Source organism: Neofelis nebulosa, chromosome 14, assembly GCF_028018385.1.
Source record: "Neofelis nebulosa isolate mNeoNeb1 chromosome 14, mNeoNeb1.pri, whole genome shotgun sequence".
In the NCBI taxonomy this organism is placed as follows: Eukaryota; Metazoa; Chordata; class Mammalia; order Carnivora; family Felidae; genus Neofelis; species Neofelis nebulosa.
Window position 1 is genome coordinate 20805392 of NC_080795.1, and position 26671 is coordinate 20832062.

General features: G+C 35.7%; 1 protein-coding gene and 1 pseudogene across 2 annotated transcripts in view; one reads left to right on the forward strand and one right to left on the reverse strand.

Moving 5' to 3' along the window:
• The window catches only part of XKR9 (XK related 9), a 40818-nt gene that overhangs the window by 463 nt on the left and 13684 nt on the right, over nt 1–26671 (forward strand). The window contains exons 2-3 of one of the 2 annotated variants that reach the window (XM_058699799.1): nt 2063–2143; nt 7971–8505. In XM_058699799.1, coding sequence (XP_058555782.1) covers nt 8234–8505 — 272 coding nt within the window. In that variant the 5' untranslated portion in view covers nt 2063–2143; nt 7971–8233. Of the gene's footprint in view, nt 1–2028; nt 2144–7970; nt 8506–26671 lie in introns of those variants that run through there. The other variant, XM_058699798.1, reaches the window with a different exon arrangement.
• On the reverse strand, nt 6141–7263 carry LOC131494513 (mitochondrial import inner membrane translocase subunit TIM14-like; annotated as a pseudogene).

Genomic DNA, 26671 nt, shown 5'->3' on the forward strand with positions numbered 1-26671 from the left:
GAACCCCCACTCAGCGTCTGCTGCTTTGCCCCCATCTGGTCACGTTCAAGGAGCTTGTCCCTCCCTCCGCGGGCCGTGTTCCTGCCCAGACACCTCGGTCGGCCTTGAGGAGTTGTGTGCCTAAGACCTAAGGGAATTATTTTCTCTATAAGGAGTCCATTTCTAAGCTGTTCAGCACTAACTATCGCAGTATTAACCACTGCTACCTATTAAAAAAAAAAAAAAAATCTAGTTACAAGTTACCTAAAAGGAAATGCACAGATCCTATGATCAGTTTCATTGAGTTACGGCAATCGTATGTAAGCCCTACCTCAAAAGCGATCTAGATCATCTCCACTGTCCCAGCCCACTTCTTTTTCAAAACAAATGAGAAATTGACAGTAGATGCTTGTGGTTCTAAAATTTAGGAAACACAGTTTAACTTTTTTTTTTTTTTGCGGGTATTTCTGAAGAAAAGACTGCTATTAACTTGTACAATATTTATTTTGCAAATCATTAGTTTACAATTCCAGATTTCTTGAAAGACACACCTGTATCATGTATAACATTTTCTTTGCCTTGTGTCTCAAAGATGTACTTTTAATGGAAAAGTGTTTCAAAAACCTTTGCTGAAATAAGTGTGTAAATTATCCCCTTTGTAATAGGAAGGCTGGCAATATGCCCTTTAAAAAAAATGTTTGGAAGAATTATAAAAATTCCCCACATCAGGCATTTTCAACTTCCCAATTTTATTTATTTGTAGCCATCACTTAATGGGTATTCAGTCAGGAAGCTACTTCCATTTTCCTTTTTTAAAATCCCTGAGCTGGGAAGTCAGCCAACCTTTGAGAAAATGGTGGAACAATAATTTCTGGGACTTGTGGGCAGCTCCCTTCTTCTATCCCTCGACTTTTTGTTTTAAGTTAGAATTTCCTTTGTGGGTTCCATCTCAAGTTCTTTTAATCCGTTGCCAAGCTCTTCATTTGGCAGAGAATGGACCCAACAAATAATATAAAGGTTGAGTGACTTGATTTGAGACATTAGACACCAGCAGAAGAGGAGGAACAGAGATTGGGTAGTGAACTTGGTTTGGACAACTGAAATTAGGATGATTATGGGATATTCTGGTAAAGAAATATATAGACAGTTGGTTATATGTGTTGAGCTCAGAAGAGTTCTAAGCTGCTGATACAAAATTGTCTTTGTGGATATGTTTAGAAATGTGACTTGAAGTTAAAGCCCTTCAAGAAATAAGATGAAAGATTTTATATTCTGTTCAGTTAATTTATTTACAATCATTTATCATCTGCCTGCAATGTGCAGCGTATTGTTGTAGACATGGGGGGGTGTTAAAAATGTTAGTTGGCTTTCTAGAGGTTTATAACTAGGAAGGAGACATACATTATCTTATTTTAAAGCATGTGTGGGTAAATCCTAGCGAAGTATAGTTGAAGTGGTGGGATTGCAAGGGGGAAGGGGAGAATCAAATTAACTGGGAAGATCTGGGAAAGCTTAAAGGTGGTAGGGCTTTGAACTGATTCTTAAAGGACTGATAGAACTTGATCAGGTAGATGGAGGTAGGAAGGGTATTCTAAACAGTAAATAATGTTGAGAAAAGGCTTGGAAATAGAAGAACTGTAGTATTTATTTGGGGAAGAGAAACCAATAATCACATGTTCTTGGGGCATAGGGTTTGAGAAGGTATATAGTTTGAAAAAGGTAGGTGGTACTAAGTTAAAAATACTTCGTAAATTTATCAGAGTGCTTCAAATTGAACAATCTCTCTCCTTCCTTTTCATACACTTGTCATCTACTTGGATATGCTGGGAAGCAAATTGTGTTTTCTTGAAACTTAAATTTTGAATACAGTAAAACCTTGTAACCTAGTTAACTTATAAAAGGGGCCATGTGATTCCTTCTCCCAAAGTGATAGTTATGAAAGGGTGTACTGTTAGTTCCAGTGACATAAACTCTGTTATCACTAGATGAGGAAATCCCATAATATGACTAACAGATGATTTCAGTTTCATTTTAGTATTCGATCTTAAAGGTTTACATACCCTTTAATGACACTTATTTTCAGTGAAGAAGAAATAAAAGATGCCAAGGATGAAGATTTTCCAGAAGGGACTTTGAGTTAAAGACAGCTTTTTATACTTGGCAAGTAAGTCTGTATTTTATATGTATTGAATTTGGTTACCAAACGAAAGTTTGCTAGTTTTTATTTCTTCAGATGTCTGGATTATTGCAAAGAGATCCCACACAGTGGGCAAAGGTTATTTATTTTGGCTGGCAGCCAGTTAGCCACATAGCTGGGTTGACCTTTGACTGAAATTGGATTGAAACTGTCCTATTAAGTCAGCAAGTATCACAAATTCTCTATGAAGTCAAATTTTGTAGGTGGTATTATTTGTCCTAAGGTGATAAATGGAACAGTGATTATACTGTAGGGATAGATAGGAACCATCCTTTATATAATTTATACAACTATGTGGTCATTGAAGGAGCTGGAGAGCCTCTTTATGAGAGCTGCTATGTTTATTTCCTTGCTATGTAGTTTTCTTTCCAGTTGGCATTATGTTCTGCCTGACTAAGTTAGGAATATAGAAGTTGCCATGTCAGATCAGTCTATTGAGTCTGATGTTTTGCCAATAACTTAGAAATTATTTTTGCCATTTTGTAAAATTTGTTTCAGAATTGCAAGTGATTTCCATAGCCAGGCCAGGTAAAGGAAACTATCTTTGTGGGGATAGTGATTAAGAAATGTACCCATGGAGTGCTTAGGTCTGTAACGTTAAGGAAATTATCTACATTAAAGTCAGTTTACTCATTAGAGATAACTCACAAGCCTCAGAATTCTGGCCAATAATACCCTTCTCATAGAGATTTGTGAGTATTAAATAAAATTTGTCTAAAAATACTTCACACATAGTAAACCCTCAGCAGTGGTAGCTATTGTTACTATTATCTGTTCTTCCATTATATATGTGATATTCTTTTCCCTAGGTAGTGAAGCTTAACAAATTTCATTTTTAAAATTAAAAATAGGACTACTCTATGACCCAACAATTGCACTACTAGGTATTTACCCAAAACGGATACAAAAATACTGATTGGAAGGGGCACATGCACCCCGATGTTCACAGCAGCATTATCAACAATAGCCAAATTATGGAAAGAGCCCAAAGATCTATTGACTGATGAATGGATAAAGAAGATGTGTATATCTATACAATGGAACATTACTCAGCCATCGAAAAGAATGAAATCTTGCCATTTGCAGTGATGTGGTTGGAGCTAGAGTGTATTATGTCTAGCAAAATAAGTCAGTGAGAGAAAGACAAATACCATATGATTTCACTCATGTGAAATTTAAGAAACAAAACAGATGCACATAGGGGCAGGGAGAAAAAAAAGAGGGAGGCAAACCATTAGAGACTCTTAATGATAGAGAACAAACTAAGAGTTGCTGGAGGGGAGGTGGGCGGGGGATGGGCCAAATGAGTAATCAGTATTAAGGAGGGCACTTGTGATGAGCACTGGGTGTTACATGTAAGTGATGAATCACTAAATTCTCCTGAAACTGATATTATATACTATATATTAACTAGAATTTAAATAAAAACTTACAAAAATACTATATTTTTTAGAATGATATTAGAACAGGGTTTGGATGCACATTGAACACATCCAGTATGACCATGGTAAGGAATTTGCCAATTTTTGGTGGAGCTTTTGTTTCTGGAGGATGTATTTGAAATCTAGTACATTAGATTTTCAAACTAGCTGTTCTTTTCACCTGGAAAACTTTTCTACATGATATAGACATAACTAATTTCATTACTCATTTGCCTACCTCCTCAGAGAGGCCTGTCCTGACTATTCTAGTTAAAATTGCAACTCATAATGGGGGGCACCCGGTGGCTTAGTCAGTTGGGGGACCGACTTCAGCTCAGGTCATGATCTCATGGTCTGTGGGTTTGAGCCCCTCATCAGGCTCTGTGCTGACAGCTCAGAGCCTGGCACCTACTTCAGATTCTGTGTCTCCCTCTCTCTTCTCTTCCCCCCCACCTTGTGTTCTATCAAAAATAAGTAAATATTAAAAAAATTAAAAAAAATAAAATTTCAACTCATGATGAGACTATCTCTACTCTCAACTCCTAGAGTTGTATTTTTTTCCATAATACTTATCACCTTCCAGTATAATATTTCATTCACTTACTGTTTTTATTGTTAATTGATTGTCTTCCTCTGCTAGGATGTAAGTTCCACAAGGGCAGGAATTTTTGTCTCTTTTGTCATTTGATATATCCCAAAAGCCTAAAATAGCACATGGTAGGTTCTAAGTAAGTATTTAATTCAATTGAACAGAAACTTCTTATTAAATCTCATCCTCCTAACCTCCATGCTTATGTTGGGCATGATGTCTTTCATTTTAAAATAAGAAGCATACTGCAGGGAAATTCATGGCCTGCTGGATAGGGAAAACTCAGATTTTAAAATTATTTTTTTCTATCCTGTTGGCCACAGCATTCTTGACAGGAAAAGTAGTAATAGCGAGCTTTTTTTTTTTTTTTTCTGTAAGAAGAGTGAAATACCTTTTCATATAATTTTGAAGACTTTTAAACAAAATACTTATACGTGGTAAAATAACGAGAACACTGTAAGTATTGGGTTGTGTGTATTTTTAGTAACATTGCCCCCTCCTGGTTTTTAAAGTAATAAATGTTCTTTATAGAGCATATCAGGTGTTAGTCTATTCAGGCTGCCATAACAGAATACCACAGACTATGTGGCTTAAACAACAGAAATTAATTGTTTATAGTTCTGGAGTCCAGAAGTCCAATATCATGCTGCCGGCAGGGTTGGTTTCTTGTGAGTCCTCTTTTTGTTGGTTGCAGATGACTGCCTTCTTGCTGTGTCCTCATGTGAGTGTATGGGAGGAGGGTGTGTGGGGGAGATAGGTCTGTGTTGTCACTTCATTGAAAAAAAAATTTAACGTTTTATTTTATTTTTTGAGAGACAGAGACAGAGTGCGAGCAGGGGGAGGGGCAGAGAGACAGGAAGACACAGAATCTGAAGCAGGCTCCAGGCTGTGTCAGCACATGGGGCTTGAACCCATGAATGCGAGATCATGATCTGGGCTAAAGTCGGATGTTCAACCAACTGAGCCACCCAGGCACCTCTGTCACTTTGTTTTATAAGGGCATCAGTCCTATTGGATTAGGGCTCGGTCCTTATTATTCCTTTTAAACTTAATTACCTCCTGAGAGGCCTATCTCTAAATACAGTCACACTGGTGGTTAGTACTTCAACATAAGAACATGCCACAGTATTTATTTTTACTTAACATTCTTGAAAGTGAAGTCAAAGATGGCAAACTCAGATGCTTATAGAGATCAGGGAGGCAGGCAAGGTAATGATGGTAACTTAACATTTATTGAGCTCTAACTGTATGCCAAGTGCTAGAGGTTTATGTGTATTATACATATTACCTTTCTTAGTTTTCACAACAACCCTGTGAGGTATATGCCATTATTATTTCCATATTTCAGGTGAAAGAAAATAAGGCATAGGCAGGTAAAAGAACATGTTTAAGGACACACAGCTAGTAGGTAGCTGTATTAGCATTGAGACCCAGCTGCTGAGATGACTGAAGTTAGGTGGCTTGCTACTGTGGTGAACTTGAGAGAGCATGCCCCCATTAGTAGGAGGCATCCACTACTAATGAAGGAATATTAGCCTATTGTAGCAGTTCTTTCAGTTTTTTGATAGCCGTGAAAAATCTGGATTTTTATATGAAATATTGGCAATTACTTAGGAAAATTTTAAAAAAACCCTGTTGACTCAAACTTTTTTTCTTTTTCCTTTTTTTTTGTAGCTTTGAAACATTATAAAAAGCTGGCACTCTTAAACATAAACTAATAAGAACTTAAAATTCATTGCCCATGCAGCACCTGGGTGGCTTAGTTTGTTGAGTGTCTGACTCTTGATTTTGGCTCAGGTCATGATCCCAGGATCAAGCCCCGCATCAGGCTCCATGCTGAACGTGGAGCCTGCTTGGGATTCTCTCTCTCTATCTCTCTGCCCCTCTCCCCAACTCTCTCTCTCTCTCTCTCTCTGTCTCTCTAAAATTAAAAAAAAATCATTGCATATTTACTTCATTTTTTAGCTTGACCTTGTAGTAAATCTTTAGCTTCATTGATTTTGGCTGCTGTAAGGAGATCCTCTCTTGTCTAGGTGATTTAAAATCGTAATTCGTTGATGAGCATCTCTTATTTTTCCTTTATTGGCAGTAGAGCTTATGCCTACTACTTATTTTTTATTTTTATTTTATTATTATTATTATTATTATTTTTTTTTAGCTTACTCCTGCTATTAGTGCTGCTTCTCATTTTGTCATTTCGGGTTCAAACCCACCTCTGTAATAGTGACCACTGAAGGCAGATTTTGGTAGACTTTGAAAAGCTTGTTTTGCTTTAGGCTCCATATGGTTTATGGCTTACAAAATTATAACAGCCTGCAAATCCTGCAGCAGTAATGGTCAATCCATTTGCTACCACTGTACTGGCTCTGGCTCTGGGTCTGGTTTAAGTCCCCTGCTTCTACCCAGCCTAGAGGCTGCAGCCACCAATTCCATGCCTTTACCAGAGAGCACCACGGGCCGATACAAAGGGCCCAGACACACACACCCCACGAAATGTGGGAGCATCTTTCAAGTCAGACAGATTTTGTCTGTGGATTGCATTCAGCCCACATTTATAAAATAGGGGTCATAATAGTAGTACCTATCTCCTAAATTTGATGTAAGAATTAATCTTACATCAAGTTTAATCTTACATCTAAATCTTGTATAAGATTTAGTTTAATGCCTGACACATAGGGCTAAGTAAATGTTAGCTAACATTAGTAGCATAAACATTTTTTCCAGTCATTCAAATTCTTTAAAAAGTATAATTTACTATTATTTTTATTTTAAGAGATTATATAAGTAATACATGAGTACATGTCTCTTGTAAAAAACTCCAACAATATAAAAGAGTAATTAATTACAGGATTGAAATTGCATTTACTTTCTACTCCCAACTTCCTTACTTTCTCCATATATAATTGAAAACCATAAATGCTATATTTTTCCTTCTGGCACTTGCTTTTTTTGCTTAACATATCTTGGAGATCTTCTGAAGTCAATTTATACAGAGCTGCTTCATTCTTTTTAAAAGTTGCATAGTATATTCTTTGCTATGGAGGTAAATTAACTTACTGAACTAGGTCTCTTGTCATCTAAATAGTTTTCAACTTTTTGCTGTTCTAAAAACAGGTTTTGCAAAGAGCACATATCTTTGTACACATTTGTGACTATTTTTCTAGGCTTGATTCTTAGGTAGAATTGCTGAATCGAAACCATATAAAGTTAACTATAGAGAACAAACTGATTGTTACCAGAGGGGAGGTGGGTGGGGGGATGGGTAAACTAGATGATGGGGGATTAAGAAGTGAATTTGTGGTGATGAGCACTGGGTGATGTACAGAATAGTTGAATCACTATATTGTACACCTGAAACTAATATAACACTGTGTGTTAACTAATGAATTAAAATAAAATTTAAGAACCAGATTAAAAATTTTCACAGCTGTCGCACCTTTGTTAAATATTTTTTGGTAGTTGTGTAATGTTGCATTTTGTGAATCTACCATTATTTACCAGTTCCTTATGTTGCCACATTTAGATCATTTCTAGTTTTTTGCCGCTTTAGATAGACAAGTGATAAATATTTTTGTTAGTAGGTTATGGTTTTTAAAAGGTAAGTAGTCTGACAGGAAGTTGTCAACTAATAAGTTTATTTCTGAGGCTTTACTTTACCAAAGCTATTATAAGAACTGTATGTAGTGGTGATATGTTGTTTTTAGAAAAAGTACATGTTTGATAAAGTCATGGACTAATATTATACTCAAGATTTTTAGAATCTTTTATGTATCTTTCATTTTAGGTGTTGTCATCTGTAATGAAGATCATTGAGAAAACTGAATGAAGACTTTTAACATTGGATCTGGATAGGAGGTTTAGAAAAGAAAATTAAAATTAGTCACTTTAGTTTTAGTGTTCCAATCTCATAATATTTATTCTTTCTTCTGAATAAATTCAGGGAACAGAAACTAAAATTCATTGCTATCCTAATGGACACAAATATTTGTTCTTTGTGTGTGTGTGAGAGAGAAAAAAGTAGCTAACCAAGAGCTCTAGTGATTCATAATGAAATACACTAAATTGAATTTTATGATGTCAGTTCTTGGCATTGTAATCTATATAACTGATTTAATTGTGGACATCTGGGTGTCTGTCAGGTTTTTCCATGAAGGACAATATGTTTTTGGTATTTTAACAGTAAGCTTTATGTTCTTTGGAACACTTGTGGTTCAGTGTTTTAGTTATTCTTGGTTCAAGGCTGATTTAAAAAAAGCAGGCCAAGAAAGTCAGCATTGTTTTCTTCTACTTCATTGCTTGCAAGGAGGAGTTTTTACAAGGTGAGCATACACTTTTGATCATTAACACTATTTTTCCTTCATCCAAATAAAAACTATGTTTCTGTGTTTGGGTAGTGAAATGTACAAAGATCCCCTATTTGCATGTAGCACAAAGGTTACTTGCTCCTTAGTATCAGTGCTTATATGAGTCATTGCTGTACTGTTAGAATTTTCCAGATTCATTAATAGAATGTTTTAATTTACCTAATTAAGTTATTTTTTCTGATATGTATTCACTTAATATAGGAGGGAAATGACTCTTTTCTGTGCCTTGTGAATCTTTTATCTTCTATTTTATATTCCAAGCCTGATAATGTAAATATAGATTATCAGTTGCAACTCTGATAGAGCACTTAATTTTTCAAGTTACTTATGCCACTGATTTAACTAAATGAAATTTTTACTGCAATAATGCAGTAGCTATGTGCAGAACTAAAAACAACCTTAAGAATCATCTTGTTCAAAACCTTATTTTAGGGGCGCCTGGATGGCGCAGTCGGTTAAGCGTCCGACTTCAGCCAGGTCACGATCTCGCGGTCCGTGAGTTTGAGCCCCGCGTCAGGCTCTGGGCTGATGGCTCGGAGCCTGGAGTCTGTTTCCGATTCTGTGTCTCCCTCTCTCTCTGCCCCTCCCCCGTTCATGCTCTGTCTCTCTCTGTCCCAAAAATAAATAAAAAATGTAAAAAAAACAAAAAAAACAAAAAAAAAAAACGTGGCATACTTGTGAAAAAAAAAACAAAACAAAACAAAAAAACACCTTATTTTATAGTTAAAGAAACTAGTATCCAAGTAGTCCTGAGAATTCTGTGATTTTCCGTATGTCTAATTTCATCTGACATTTTCATTATTATATTAAGGAATTTAATTATGTTAAAAGCAATATATATATTCTAGGTAAAGAGAAAAATTAAAGACAAATATTAAGATGATAGGATTAATTGTTTTGTTACAGTTAGATTTTGAATTTGGGCTATTTTAATAACCATCTATCTTGAGAGATATTTTAGTGGCTCTAGAAATCTAGTGAGTAGTTATTTTGTCTCTGCATATTATATTTTCTTGGGTTTCCATTGTTGCTATTCAGAAATTAAATGCCAGTCTTTTCTAAAGTTTTGCCACATTTCCTTCTGGGATTCCAAGAAAATATAAATTAGACCTCACACTATCTAACGTGAGTGTTACATGTTAGATGTTTTCAATTTTTATTTTCTGACTGTGGTACATTCTGTGAATTTTTTTCATAACTCTTTAAAAAATTTCACTAGTACTTTCTTTTGCTGTGGGCAAAATGTTATTACATCCAACCACTGAGTTTCAAATTTTGACTATTATAATTTTTATATTTGGAAACTCTATTTGGTTCTTTTCAAGTCTGCTATGTCACTTTTTATAATTTCCTTAGTTGTTTCATTTATAATTGCAATGTCTGAAGCCTTTTCAGGTTTGTTCCAACTGGTTCTGCTTCTGCTATCGAGTACTCATATTGCCTTGTTTTCCTGTGTACCTGGTGTCAATGATCATGTTCTGGTCATTGCTCTTGAAAAAATTATTTGTGGGGCCTTCACCAAGCCCTCTGTAGAGGCTTTGAGTTTATTCTTAGGAGATGCCTAAAAGGTCTATCAGATGGGATCTACATTTAAATTCTTAGCTTGAGGTTCCTTGGTCTTACTTAGGTAATGCATAACTGGTATACGACTCTGTTCCAGGAAAGTCTGTGTCAACAATAAATATACTGATCAGTTTTTAAACAAATCAGCTTATTAAGGTATAAGCTATTTTATATATGGGTATAATTTTACATATGATAAGATGCACATATACATATATAAAAGGTATCTTAAGAGTTTTGAGTCATTTAGTCTTCTAGTCCATGAACAAGGTTTTTCTGTCCATTTAGACTTTTGAAAATTTCCTTAAACAAAGTTTTGTGGTTTTTTCACGTATAGGTCTTTTTTTAAAGTTTATTTATTTATTTTGAGAGAGAAAGAGAAAGAGCATGTGCAAGAGGTGGGGGAGCAGAGAGAGAGGGAGGGAGAGAATCTCAAGCAGATTCTGCACTGTCGGTGCAGAGCCCTATGTAGGGCTTGATCTCATGAACCACGAAATCATGACCTGAGTAGAAATCAAGAGTCTAACACTCAACGGTCTGAGCCACCAGGTGTCCTTAATGTATAGGTCTTATATATGTTTTGTTATAGTTATCCCTAAGTATTTCATTTTTTTGGATGCTATTATAAGTGCTATTTATTTTTAATTTTAATTTCTAATTCTTTATTGCTGATATATAAAAGTATAGTTTTTATTTTTTAAATGGATTTTAAAAAACTGAAGTATAGTTTATATATTAGTTTCAGATGTACAACACAGTAATTCAACTATTACATATGTTACAAAATGCTCACCAGGATAAGTGTGGTTACCATCTGTCACCACACAAAGTTATTATATTATTGACTACATATCCTATGCTGTACTTTTTATCCTCATTTATTTTATAACTGGAGGTTTGTACCTCTTACTCCCCTTCACCTATTTTGCTTATCCTCTCATTCCCTGCTTCTGGTAACTGCCAGTCTGTATTTATGAGTTTGTTTCTGTTTGTCTTGTTTTGATTTTTAGATTCCACAGATAAGTGAAATCATATGATATTTGTCTTTCTCTGACTTATTTCACTCAGCATAATGCCTTCAGGGTCCATCCATGTTGTTGCAGAATGAGCAAGAGCTCATTCCTTTATGGCTGAGTAATACTCCATTGTGGGAGTGCCTGGGTGGTTCAGTCGGTTAACTGCCAGACTCCTGATTTTGCCTTAGGTCATGACTCACGGTTTGTGAGATCAAGCCCTGTGTTGGGCTCTGCACTGAAAGCATGGAGCCTGCTTGGTATTCTCTCTCTCCCTCTCTGCCCCTTCCCCACTTCTGCACATGTGCACATGCACTCTCTCTCAAAATAAATAAACATTAAAAAAATACTCTGTTGTGAATATACTACATCATCCTTATCCATTCATCTATTGATAGATACTTTGGTTGCTTCCGTATCTTGGTTATTGTAAATTATGCTGAAGTACATATAGGAGTGCATATATCTTTTTGAATTAGTATTTGTGGGGGGGTAAATGTGGAAGTGAAATTATTGGATTGTATAGGATTTCTATTTTTAACTTTTTGAGGAAACTATGTTATTTTCCATAGTGGATGTACCAATGTATATTCCCACCAATAATGCATGAGTGTTTGCTTTTCTCTACCTCCTTGCCAACACTTATTTTATGTCTTTTTGATACTAGCCATTCTGATTGGTGTGAGGTGATATCTCATTGTGGGTTTCGATTTGATTTCCCTGATAATTGGTAATGTCGAGCATGTTTTCATGTGTCTGTATGTCTTTTTTGGAAGAAGATATCTCTTCAGGTTGTCTGCGGATTTTTTTATCAGATCATTGTGGGTTTTTGGCGTTGAGTTGTATGAGTTCTTTACATATTTTGAGTATTAACCCCTTGTCAGATATATCATTTGCAAATATGAAAAGTTACCTTTTTTTTTGTTGTTGATGGTTTCCTTTGTTTAGTAAAATCTTTTTAGTTTGATGCAGTCCCAGTAGTTTATTTTTGCTTTTGTTTCCCTTGCCTGTGGAGACAGATCCAGAAAAATGTGGCTAAGGCTGATGTCAAGAGTTTACTCCTTGTGTTTTCCTTTAAAAGTTTTATGGTTTTAGGTATTACATTTGGGTCTTTAAACCATTTTGAGTTTATTGTTGTGTTAAAAAGTGGTCCGGTTTCATTCTTTTGCTTGTAGCTGTACAGTTTTCACAGCACCATTTATTAAGGAGACTGTCTTTTTCCCATTGTATATTCTTGCTTAATTTTTGTGGATTAATTGACATACAAGCATGGGTTTATTGCTGGACATTATTCTATTCGTCGATTTATGTGTCTTTTTTTTTTTTTTTTGGTGCCAATACCATACTGTATTTTTTAAAAATGTTTATTTTTGAGAGAGAAAGCATGAGCGGGATAAAGGCAGAGAGAGAGGGGGGCAGAGGATCTGAAAACAGGCTCTGTGCTGACAACAGAGAGCCTGACGTGGGGCTTAAACTCATGAACTATGAGATCATGACCTGAGCTGAACTCAGAGGCTTACCCGACAGAGCCATCCGGGTGCCCCAATACCATACTATTTTGATTACTATAGTTTTGCAGTATAGTTTGAGATCTGGGATTATGACACCTCCAGCTTTGTTCTTTCTTAAGATTGCTTTGGTTTTTCAGGATCTTTTGTGTTTCCATACAATTTTAGGATTATTCATTTTAGTTTTGTGAAAAGTACTGTTGGTATTTTGATAGGGTATTTTGTGTCGGATCTTTAGATTACTAGAGTAATATGAACATTTTAACAATATTTGTTTTTCCAATCCACAAGCATGGTATATTTTCTCACTTGTGTTTTCTTCAGTGTCTTACAGTTTTTAGTGTACAGGTTAAATTCACTTCCTTGGCTAAATTTATTCCTAGGTATTTTATTCTTTTTTAATTTTTTTTAACGTTTATTCATTTTTGAGAGACAGAGAGAGACAGAGCATGAGCAGGGAAGGGGCAGAGAGAGGGAGACACAGAATCCAAAGCAGGCTCCAGGCTCTGAGCTGTCAGCACAGAGCCCAACGTGGGGCTTGAACTCACAAACTGTGAGATCATGACCTGAGCTGAAGTCGGATGCTCAACCGACTGAGCCACCCAGGCACCCCCACTAGGTATTTTATTCTTTTTGATGCATTTGTAAATGGGATTTTTCTTTCTTTCTGCCAGTTAGTTGTTTGTGTGTAGAAACACAGCACATTTCTGTATGTTGATTTTGTATCCTGCAACTTTACTGAATTCATTTATTAATTTGAATAGTTTTTTGGTGGAGTCTTTAGGATTTTTATATATAGTATCATGTCATCTACAAATAGTGACAGTTTAACTTTTTTCTTACCAATCTGGATGCCTTTTACTTCCTTTTTTGCTGTGGCTAGGACTTCTAGTAATATGTTGAATAAAAGTAATGAGAGTGGACATCTTGTCTTGTTCCTAATCTTAGATGAAAGCTCACAGGTTTTCACCAATGAGTATGATATTGGCTTTGGGTTTGTCATACATGGTTTTTATTATGTTGAGGTATGTTCCCTCCAAGCCCAATTTGTTAGAGTTTTTATCATGAATGGATGTTGTGCTTTGTTGGATGTTTTTCTGCATCTCTTGAGATGATCATGATTTTTATCCTTCATTCGTGTTTTTTATAATGATCTTCTATCCTATGACTTTGATAGGGTCACTTATTAGTTCTAATAGCTTTTTTGGTAGACATTTACTAGTTACAGTAACTCTTTTGTAGACTCCTTAGGAATTTTTTTTAGGAATTTTTTACATAGGGAAGCATGCCGTTTCGAAAGAAACCATATTGTCTTGATTACTGTAGCTTTATAATACTCCTTTATGTCATATGCTTTTCACTCCTTTAGAGTAGACTTTATTTTTTTAGAGCAGTTTTAGGTCCAAAGAAAAATTGAGTAGACAGTAAAGTTCTCATATATCCCCTAATCCCCCATCAACAGCTTTCTATACTAGCAACAGTCCTTACCAGAATGTTACATTTGTTACAATTGATGACTTACATTAACACATTATCATCACCCAAAGTCCATAGTTTACACTGGAGTTTATTCTTGGTGTTGTACATTCTGTGGGTTTTGACAAATGTATAATGACACGTATCCACCATGTAGTATCATATGTAATAGTTTCACTGCCCTAAAAATCCTCTGGGCTCTGTCATCCCTACTGCCTCCCTAACCCCTGGCAACTACTGATCTATTTACTGTCTTCCAGTTCTTTCCCAGAACACTATACAGTTAGAATCATGAAGTATGTAGCCTTTCAGATTGGCTTCCTTCCCTTAGCAATAGGCATTTAACATTCTTTTGTATCTCTTCATTTCTTTTAGCACTAAATGATATTCCTTTGTCTGAATGTATCACAGATTATTTATCCATTTAGCCAAGGAAGGATATCTTAGTTGTTTCCAAGTTTTGGGAATTATGAATAAAGTTACTGTGAGTATTCATGTATAGGCTTTGTGTGGACATAAATCTTCACTAATTTGATACATACCAAGGAACTGGTATGTATTGCTGGATCATATGGTAAGAGTAAGTTTTTTTTTTTTTTTTAACAGAGTATGTGTGTGTGTGTGTGTTTAAAGTTTATTTATTTTGAGAGAGAGAAAAAAATGAGTGGGGGAGGGGCAGAGAGAGGAAGAGACAAAATCCTATGCAGGTTCCATGTCATCAGTGCAGAGCCTGACATGGGGCTTAAACTCAAAAACTGTGAGATCATGACCTTAGCTGAGATCAAGAGTCAGACGCTCAACTGACTGAGCCACCCAGGTGCTCTAAGTATGTTTAATTTGGTAAGAAAATGCCAGACTATTTCCCAAAGTGGCTGTACCATTTTCTGTTCCCACCAGCAGTGATTGAAAGTTTGTATTGCTCCACATTCTTGCCAGTATTTGATGTCAGTATTCTGGATTTTGGCCGTTCTAATAGGTGGGTGGTGGTACCTCATTTTAACTTGCATTTACCTAATAACATATGATATGGAGCATGTTTTCATATGCTTGCTTGCTATCTATGTATCTTCTCAGGTGAGGTATCTATTCAGGTTTTTGCCCATTTTTTTAATCAGGTCATTTTTTTATTGTTGAGCTTTAAGAGTTCTTTATATATTTTGAATAACAGTTGTTTATCATATGTCTTTTACAGTTATTTTCTCCCAATCTTTAGCATGTCTTCTCATTCTCTTGACATATCTTTACTTTCAATTTGTATGTGTCTTTATGTCAAAACTGGGTTTCTTCTAGACAACATATAGTTGGGTCTTGAAGTCATATATTCATTATGTTTTTTTTCAAAATTGTTTTGTCTATTTTAGGGCCTTTGTATTTCTACATAAATTTGAATCAGTTTTCCAGCTATTATAATTGGCATTGTCTTTAAAATGTCATTTTTCAATTATTTGTTTCCACTGAGTAGAAAGACAACTGATCTTTTTTTTAACTTAATCTCCCGAGAACTTGCTGAACTCACATAGTCAATTTTTTGTTTGTTTGGTTTCTTGGTATTTTCTGTGTTAATCATCATGTCATTTACAAATAGGAGTAGTTTGATTTCCTTTTTAAAAATGCTTATTCCTTTTATTTATCTTTTGTATTGCATCATTCTCTGTCTAGGTCTTCCAGTAAAATATTGAATAGAAGTGATGACAGTGACATTCTTGGTTTGTTTCTGATCTCAGGGATAAAGTGTTGAATGTTTTGCTGTTAAGTTTGGTGTTAGCTGTAAGGTTTTCATAGCTGCCCTTTATCAGATTAAAGAGATTTCATTCTCTTTTAATAATCTTGAGAGATTTATTTTTGTGGATTGATGTTTAATTTTGTCAAATATTTTTTTGTACCTGTTGAGATCATATGGTTTTTCATTAATTCATTTTTCATTGATTGATTTAAGGCTATTAAACCAACTTTGCATTCCTGGGACAGACCCTAATCGATCTTGACTTTTTAAATACATTGCTGAATTTCATTTGCAAATATTTCATCAAGCATTTTTGTGTCCATGCTCATAAGGGATATTTGTTTTACAACAAATTGTTTTACAATTTTCTTTTCCTTTTTTGGTGGGGGGGGGGGGGAGGGAGAATGTGCACATGTGTGCAAGTGGGGCAGAGGGAGGAGGGTGAGAGAGAATCTGATTCTGGACTTGATCTTACAACTGTGAGATCATGACCTGAGCCAAAAATCATGAGTCAGATACTTAAGTGACTGAGCCCCCAGTCGCCCTACAATTTTCCTTTAATGTCATTGGCGGGTTTTATTTTTTGTTATTTAGTTAAAAAAATGTTTATTTACTTAGAGAGAGGGAGGGAGGGAAGGAGGATGGGAGGGGCAGAGAGAGGGGGAGAGAGAGAATTCTAAGCAGGTTCCACACTGTCAGTGCAGAGCTGGACTCAGGGCTGGATCTCCTGACCTAAGCCAAAATCAGGAGATGTTTAACTGAGCCAATCAGGACCCCTCACTGGCAGGTTGTAGATAGTTTTATGCTAGCCTCATAACCCAAGTTGGAAAGTGTTCCTTCTTTGTTTATTTTCTGAAGGAGTTAGTATAAGACTGGTGCTATTTCTTCCATAAATGTTAGAAAAAATGTATTGGATGGAGTTAATGTGTGTAGATTTTTTAGAACAATTAGATTTATTCAGATTTTCTGTTTGATCGTTTGTCAGTGTTAGTAAGTTGTGTTTTTCAGGAAATTTTTCTATTTCATCAGAGTTGTTCAGTTTATTGGTGTAAACTTGCTCCTAATATTCCCTTATTGTAGTTTTGCTCTCTATAGACTCTTTAGTGCTGTCACCTTTTCTATTCCTGATATTGGCATTTTGTGTTCTTTACCTCTCCCCACCCCACAGCAGTCTTGTTTGAAATTTATCAGTGTCTAATGTCTTTTTAAAGAACCAGATTTTGACTTTGTTTTTTCTATGTTTGTCTCTCACTTATTTTATTGATTTTTGCTTTTATCTTTATTGTTGTCTTCTTTCTATGTGTTTAGGGCTTTTTTCCCCCTCTTTTTGTAGTTCATTTCTGTGAAAACCTATATCATTACTATTAACCCTTTCTTTTTTCTAATAAAAGTATTTAAGCTATAAAGATTTTCCAAACCTTTGAATTAGCTGTTTTCCAGACATTTTGATAGTTTGCGCTTTTATTATCAATCAGTTCAAAAACTGTTTGCTTTCCATGTGACTTCATCTTTTACCCAAATGTTAGGCTGTATTTAAATAATTTTTCAGGTATTCAGGTGTTCTGTAGATATTTTAATATTGATTTCTAATTAATTCCATTATTAGCTAACATACTTTTGACATTTCAATCTTTTGAAATTTATTTTGGTTTGTTTTACTGTCCTACATATGGTCCATCGTTATGATTTCATGTGTACTTGAAACATATGTGTTCTGTTGTTGTTAGTTGTAGTATTCTATAAATGAAATTTAGTAAATGTAGTTGATAGTATCACATAGAAATTCTACATTCTTAATGATTTCTTGCTTTGTTGTTAGGTGTGTTGGGAGAACTGGGTAGCCATTTGGGGGAAAAAAGCATATGTGAATTATAATTAGACTGGACCTTCATATAAAAGTCAGGCTTAGCTCATAACCTAGGATGGCACATGGTCTTGAAAAGGGTTTAGCTTGTTCAGTGATAAAGGTGAACTCTTTAGAAGTAGCTTGATAGAAACATACAGGTGGGTATTGGGAGAATTTTAAAATGTTGCAGTTTATGTCTTCAGCCTCCTAGTCTTTTATGTGAGAAAATATGTGTTCTAATTCCTGCTAGACAGAAGAACATATGAAAGGATATATTGGAAGACTTTTGTTTCCAGGGTAGCACTACTCCCTACCCCTCCAAATCCAAACCACAAGGATAAGAAAAGAGGTGTTTTTGTCTGTATGCCATGTAAAGACCACAGATTGTAGAAATATACCAGACTAGAAGAGGAAACAATAGCAAGTATATGCAGCATTAGAACAGTAAAGTTTTGATTAACTTTAGAGTAGGGATAATTTAAGATTGCATGTTGTGGATTATATTCTAGGTAAGTTATCAAACACCAGGATAGATTCCAATTGAATAAATAGTTAATGTAAAAAAGCAAAAAAAAAAAAGTGCTATAAGAAAACATGGGAGAATTTCTTTATAGCCTTGGAGTCAGAACTTTCTAACCATAACTCACCCATAAGCCATAAAATTATAGGTTTGACCTATAAAAATGCATGTCAATAAGCAAAAACATAAATTCCCCAAGTCAGCAAAAACAAAAGCAAAGCAAAAAGAAAAGGCAACATTAACAGGGAAGAAAAATATTTGCAGCTTATAACAGACAAAGGGCTAGTCTTCTAATATTTAAAAAAAATTTTTTTTAACGTTTATTCATTTTTGAGAGACAGAGACAGAACATGAGTGGGAAAGAGGCAGAGAGAGGGAGACACAGAATCTGAAGCAGGCTCCAGGCTGTGAGATGTCAGCACAGAGCCCAATGCAGGGCTCAAACTCACACACTGTGAGATCATGACCTGAGCCAAAGTCAGTCGCTCAACCAACTGAGCCACCCAGGCGTCCTAGTCTTCTAATATTTAAAGAGCTTGTGAAGTAAAAAGTAAAAGAAAAATATAATAGAAATAGAATAAGAAAATGGGAATTTTCTTTTTTTTTTTTTTCTTTTTTTTTTTTATTTATTTTTTTTGGGGGGGACAGAGAGAGACAGAGCATGAACGGGGGAGGGGCAGAGAGAGAGGGAGACACAGAATCGGAAACAGGCTCCAGGCTCCGAGCCATCAGCCCGGAGCCTGACGCGGGGCTCGAACTCACGGACCGCGAGATCGTGACCTGGCTGAAGTCGGACGCTTAACCGACTGCGCCACCCAGGCGCCCCGGGAATTTTCTTTTTTTTATTCATTTTTTTCATTTTTAAAAATTACATCCAAGTTAGCATATAGTGCAATAATGATTTCAGGAGTACATTCCTTGATGCCCCTTACCCATTTAGCCCATAATCCCTCCAGCAACCCTCTGTTTGTTCTCTATATATAAGAGTCTCTTATGTTTTGTCCCCCTCCTGTTTTTATATTATTTTTCCTTCCCTTCCCTTACGTTCATCTATTTTGTCTCTTAAAGTCCTCATGTGAACGAAGTCATATGGTATTTGTCTTTCTCTGACTAACTGCACATAGTTGCAAATGGCAAGATTTCATTCTTTTTGATTGCTGAGTAATACTCCACTATATGTATATGTGTGTGTGTGTGTGTGTGTGTGTGTATATATATATATATATATATATATATATATATATGCGCCACATCTTCTTTATCCATTCATTCGTCAGTGGACATTTGGGCTCTTTCCTTACTTTGGCTATTGTCGATAGCACTGTTATAAACATTGGGATGCATGTGCCTCTTGAAACAGCACGCCTGTATCCCTTGGATAAATACCTAGTAGTGCAATTGCTGGGTTGTAGGGTAGTTCTATTTTTAGTTTTTTGAGGGACTTCCATATTGTTTTCTTTTTTTTTTTTTTTTTAATTTTTTTTTTCAACTTTTTTTTTATTTATTTTGGGACAGAGAGAGACAGAGCATGAACGGGGGAGGGGCAGAGAGAGAGGGAGACACAGAATCGGAAACAGGCTCCAGGCTCCGAGCCATCGGCCCAGAGCCCGACGCGGGGCTCGAACTCACGGACCGCGAGATCGTGACCTGGCTGAAGTCGGACGCTTAACCGACTGCGCCACCCAGGCGCCCCTTCCATATTGTTTTCTAGAGTGGCTAGATCAGTTTGCATTCCTACCAGCAGTGCAAAAGAGATCTTCATTTTCCACATCCTCGCCAACATCTGTTGTTACCTGAGTTGTTATGTTAGCTATTCTGACAGGTGTGAGGTGGTATCTCATTGTAGTTTTAATTTGTATTTCCCTGATGATGAATGATGTTGAGTATTTTTCATGTGTTGGTTGGCCATCTGGATGTCTTCTTTGGAGAAGTGTCTATTCATGTCTTTTGCCCATTTCTTCACTGGATCTTTTTTTTTTTTTTTTGAGTGTTGAGTTTGAGAAGTTCTTTATAGATTTTGGATACTAACCCTTTATCTGATATGTTGTTTGCCAGTATCCTTTCCCATTCCGTCAGTTGCCTTTTAGTTTTGCTGCTTGTTTCCTTCACTGTGCAGAAGCTTTTTATTTTGATGAGGTCCCAGTAGTTCATTTTTGCTTTTGTTTCCCTTGCCTCTGGAGATGTGTTGAGTAAGAAGTTGCTGTGGCCGAGGTCAAAGAGGTTTTTGCCTGCTTTCTCCTTGAGGATTTTGATGGCTTCCTGTCTTACATTTAGGTCTTTCATCCATTTGAGTTTATTTTTGTGTATGTTTATTTTTGTGTTTTATTTTATGTGTAAGAAAGTGGTCCAGGTTCATTTTTCTGCATGTCGCTGTCCAGTTTTCCCAGCACCACTTGCTGAAGAGACTGTCTTTATTCCATTGGATATTCTTTCCTGCTTTGTCAAAGATTAGTTGGCCATACGTTTGTGGGTCCATTTCTGGGTTCTCTGTTCTGTTCCATTGATCTGAGTGTCTGTTTTTGTGCCAGTACCATACTATCTTGATGATTACAGCTTTGTGATAAGCTTGATGTATGGAATTATGATGCCTCCAGCTTTGATTTTCTTTTTCAGGATTGCTTTGGCTATTCAAGGTCTTTTGTGTTTCCATACAAATTTCTGGATTGTTCTAGCTCTGTGAAGAATGTGAAGAATGCTGGTGTTGATAGGGATTGCATTGAATATGTAGATTGCTTTGGGTAGTTTTGACATTTTAATTTTTTTTTTTTTTCAACGTTTTTTATTTATTTTTGGGACAGAGAGAGACAGAGCATGAACGGGGGAGGGGCAGAGAGAGAGAGGGAGACACAGAATCGGAAACTAGTTTTGACATTTTAATGACGTTTGTTCTTCCTATCCAGGAGCATGGAATCTTTTTCCATTTTTTTGTGTCCTCTTCAGTTTCTTTCATAAACTTTCTATAGTTTTCAATTTATAGGTTTTTCACCTTTTTGGTTAGGTTTATTCCTTGGTATTTTATGGTCTTTGGTGCACTTGTAAATGGGATCAATTCCTTGATTTCCCTTTCTGCTGCTTCATTATTGGTGTATAGAAATGCAATCAATTTCTGTGCATTGATTTTATATCCTGCAAGTTTGCTGAATTCATGCATCAGTTCTAGCAGTTTTTTGGTGGAATCTTTTGGGTTTTCCACATAGAGTTTCATGTTGTCTGCAAAGGGTGAAAGTTTGACTTCCTCCTTGTCATTTTTGATGACTTTTATTCCTTTGTGTTGTCTGATTGCTGAGGCTAGGACTTCCAATACTATGTTGAATAAGTGGCGAGAGTTGACATTCCTGTTATGTTCCTGACCTTAAGGGGAAGGCCCTCAGTTTTTCCCCATTGAAGATGATATTAGCAGTGGGTTTTTCATATATGACTTTCATGATCTTGAGGTATGATAATTTTATCCCTACTTTCTTGAGGGTTTTTATTAGGAAAGGATGCTGTATTTTGTCAAGTGCTTTGTCTGCATCTATTGAGAGGATCATGTGGTACATGTCCTTTATTTTATTGATGTGATGTATCATATTGATTGTTTTGTGGGTATTGAATCAGCCCTGCATCCCAGCTGTAAATCCCACTTGATCATGGTGAATAATTCTTTTAATACATTGTAGGATCTGGTTGGCTAGTATCTTGTTGGGAATTTTTGCATCCATGTTCATCAGGGAAATTGGTCTGTAGTTCTCCTTTTCAGTGGGGGTCTTTGTCTGGTTTTGGGACTAAGTTAATTCTGGCCGTGTAGAATGAGTTTGGAAGTTTTCCTTCCATTATTATCCTTCCATTATTATATTCCTTCCATTATTTTTTGGAAGAGCTTCAAAAGAATAGGAGTTAAGTCTTGTTTAAATGTTTGGTAGAATTCCCGTGAAAAGCCATCCAGCCCTGGACTCTTGTTTTTTGGGAGATTTTGATTACTAATTCAGTTTCTTTGCTGGTTATTGGTCTGTTCAAATTCTCTATTTCTTCCTGTTTCAGTTTTGGTAATATATATGTTTCTAGGAATTTGTCCATTTCCTCCAGATTGCTAAATTTATTGGCATATAATTACTCTTAATATTCTCTTATTGTGTTTCTGCAGTGTTGGTTGTGATCTCTCCTCTTTCATTTTTTATTTTATTTATTCGGGTCATTTCCCTTTTTTTTTTTTTTTTTTTTTTTTTTTTTATCAAACCGGCTAGGGGTTTATCAATTTTGTTAGTTCTTTCAAAGAATCAGCTCCTGGTTTCATTAATCTGTTCTACTGCTTTTTTGGTTTCACTAGCATCAATTTCTGCTCTAATCTTTAGTATTTCCTGTCTTCTGTTGGTTTTGGGGTTTATTTGCTGTTCTTTTTCCAGCTCTTTAAGGTGTAAGGTTAGGTTGTGTGTGTGAGATCATTCTTCCTTCTTTAGGAGGGCCTCGATTGCTATACACTTCCCTCTTATGACTGCCTTTGCTGTGTCCCAGAGGTTTTGGGCTGTGGTGTTATCATATTCATTGGCTTCCATGTACTTTTAATTTCCTCTTTAACGTCTTAGCCCATTCATTCTTTAGTAGGATGTTCTTTAGTCTCCAAGTATTTGTTATCTTTACAGATTTTTTCTTGTGGTTGATTTTGAGTTTCATAGCATTGTGGTCTGAAAATATGCACAGTATGATCTTGATCTTTTTGTACTTTTGAGGGCTGATTTGTGTCCTAGTATATGATCTGTTGTGGAGAATGTTCCATGTGCACTGGAGAAGACTATGTATTCTGCAGCTTTAGGATGAAATGTTCTGTATATATCTGTTAAATCCATCCAGTCCAGTCATTCAAAGCCATTGTTTCCTTGTTGATTTTCTGTTTAGATGATCTGTCCATTACTGTGAGTAGGGTGTTGAATTTCCCTACTATTATAGTATTATTAACGAGTTTCTGTATGTTTGTGATTAATTGATTTATATATTTGGGAACTTTCATGTTTGGAGCATAAATGTTTATAGTTGTTAGATCCTCTTGATAGACCCCTTAATTATGATATAATGCCCTTTTTCATCTCTTGTTACAATATTTATTTAAAAATCTAGGTTGTCTGATATAAGTGTTGCTACTCCAGCTTTCTTTTGGCAACCATTAGCATGATAGATTGTTCTCCATCCCCTTACATTCAATCTGCAGGTTTGTTTAGGTTTAAAATGGGTCTCTTATAAACAGCATATAGATGGATCTTGTTTTCTTATACATTCTGTTATCCTGTGTCTTTTGATTGGAGCATTTAGTCCATTGACATTTAGAGTGAGTACTGAAAGATATGAATTTATTGCCATTATGTTGCCTGTATAAAATGGGAATTTCCAATAGAAAAATCAGAAAAGAATAAGATACTTCATAAAAAAAGGAAATGCAGGTGGCTTTTAAATTATGTGAAAGATGCTGTGCCTTGTTCATAATTTAAAAAATGCCAACTAAAAGTTCACTGAGATGTTTGTCACTTACCAGATTGGCAAAAATCCAAGTGATAATATACTCTCTGGGAAAGGCATGGGAAAACAGGTACTCTTATATTTCATTGATGGGAGGATGGATTGGTACAATCCCTGTGAAGGCAATTTGATTATATTTCAAATGTATATATATACCTTTTGGCCAGACGTTCCTCTTCTGGGAATTTATCATACTTGCATACATGTAAAATGACACATATGAACACAATCTTCAGTCATAGCTTTTTTTTTTTTTTTGTAAAAGGCGAATAATAGAAACAGTTTCAATAAATGTCTGTTGGGAGAGTTTATGGTATATCCAAGGCAATGGGGTACTTCATAGCTATTACAAAGAATGTTAAGTACTTTATGTACTGAAATGAAAAGATCTCCAAGATGTATTTTTTTCTGAGTTTTTATTTAAATTCCATCTAGTTAACATACAGTGTAATACTAGTTTCAGGTGTAGAATTTAGTGACTAATCACTTACCTACATCACTTGGTGCTCATTACAAGTGCCCTCCTTAATACCCAGCACGTATTTAACCCATGCCCCCCCTCCCACCTTGCCTCCAGTAGCCATCAGTTTGTTCCCTATAGTTAATAGTTTGTTTCTTGGTTTGCCTCTCTTTTTTTCCCCTCATATGTTTATTTGTTTTGTTTTTTAAATTCTACATGAGTGAAATCATATGATATTTGTCTTTCTCTAACTCATTTCACTTAGCATAATACTCTCTAGGTAAGTGTAATACTCTCCATCCATGTCATTGAAAATGGCAAGTTTTCATTCTTTTTGTGGCTTTGTAATATCCCATTGTGTGTGTGTGTGTGTCTGTGTGTGTTGCACCCCAGGCACACACCACATTTTTTTTTTATCCATTCATCAGTCAGTGGACCTTTGGGCTCTTTCCATTATTTGGCTGTTGTTAATAATGCTGCTATAAACATTGGGGTGCATGTATCCCTTCAAATCAGTATTTTGTATCATTTGGGTAAATACCTAGTAGTGCAACTAATGGATCATAGGGTAGTTCCATTTTTAACTTTTTGAGGAACCTCCATACTGTTTTCCAGAGTGGCCGCACCAGTTTGCCTTCCCACCAGCAGCGCAAAAGAGATCCTCTTTCTCTGCATCCTCACCAACATCTGTTCTTGCCTGAGTTGTTAATGTGAGCCATTCTGACAGGTGTGAGGTGGTATCTCATTGTGGTTTTGATTTGTATTTTCCTGATGATGAGTGATGTGGAGCATCTTTTCATGTGTCTGTTAGCCATCTGTACATTTTCTTTGGAAAAAATGTTTTTTCGTGTCTTCTGCCCATTTTTTAACTGGATTATTTGTTTTTTGGCATGTTGAGTTTGATAAGTTCTTTATATGTTTTGATTATCAGATATGTCATTTGCAAATATCTTCTCCCATTCTGTAGGTTGCCTTTTAGTTTTGTTGATTGGTTTCTTTACTGTGCAGAAGCTTTTTTTTATTTTAATGAGGGCTCAATAGTTTATTTTTGCTTTTGTTGCCCTTGCCTATGGAGACATATCTAGAAAGAAGTTGCTATGGCTGATGTCAAAGAGGTTACCACCTAGAATTTTGATGGTTTCTGGTCTCACATTTAGGTCTTTCATCCATTTTGAATTTATTTTTGTGTGTGGTGTGTCAAAGTGGTCCAGTTTCATTCTTTTGCATGTTGCTGTCCAGTTTTCCCAGCACCATTTGTTGAAGACTAAGATATACATGTGTGTATGTGTATATGTATATATGTATATATATTTTTTAATTTTTTTGATGTTTATTTTTGAGAGAGAGAGTAAGAGAGAGAGAGAGAGAGAGACAGAGTGTGAGCAGGGGAGGGGCAGAAAGAGAGGGAGACACAGAATCGGAAGCAGGCTCCAGGCTTTAAGCCATTATCACACAGCCCGACGCGAGGCTCAAACCCATGACCTATGCGTTCATGACCTGAGCCAAAGTTGGATGCTCAACCTACTGAGCCACCCAGGTGCCTCTAAGATATATTTTTAAGTGAAAAGACAAGGTGCAGGCAGTAAGTATGATATGATACAATCTGTGTAAAAGAAGGTGGTGAAAGGCTTATATGCTTGTTTTTGCTTGCATATACATTAACAAACTCTAGAAAGGTATGCCTGAAACCAGTAACAGTGAATTCTTGTGGTCATAGGAGAGGGTAAAAACTGGGTAGTTGGGCCATAGGAGTGGGAAGAAGTTTTTTCAGTGAATAACTTTTTGTATTTTTTGATTTTTGAATTATGTATTTTGCCTGCTCAAAGAATTAAACAAAAGAAGAAAAGAAAAAGTTGAATTAGATTGGCTCTTAGTGAAAAATGCCTACCAGCTAGATAAACAAAAACTCTTCCTTCTTTTTGTTTTTCTTTTTCTTTGCGTTTTAGTTAGTGTAAGAAGTGGCAGAATACTGAGACAAATAGAAATAAGCAAAAATTAAAACAGTAAAAATGGGCAAATTATCCCAGGGTTTGTCCAGACTAAGTAGAGAAAAAATTGAGACATACTGAATTATGGATTCATTTCCTTATAGGATAGCTAAATTGAGTTTGTGTTGGTAGATGAAAGACAAGGAATATCAACATGAATTATTTATTAGATATAAGTGCCTGTTGTTAGTAAGTATGCTGTTACTGCTCAGGGGTCTGTGGAAAAAAATGTTTCACTTTTCAGAATATAAATTAGATGACCCTTTCGCATTTCCATTTTATGTATGATTTGTGATAAAACCTTTTTCTTTGTCAAAGGAGACTTTCCCTTTGATAGATACATGAAAGACATTTGAATTATTTAGAATATGGAATTTATTTTTGCTCCTTTTGAATACATTGTAAAAAAAAGTTCAAATTGTATAAAACAGAATACAGTGGGTGATGAGTCTCTTCCTTCCCACAGATCCCTACACCCTTCTTTATAGAGTTTCTCAAATGGTCATTAAATAGTTGAACCCTCTTTCTTATTTATTT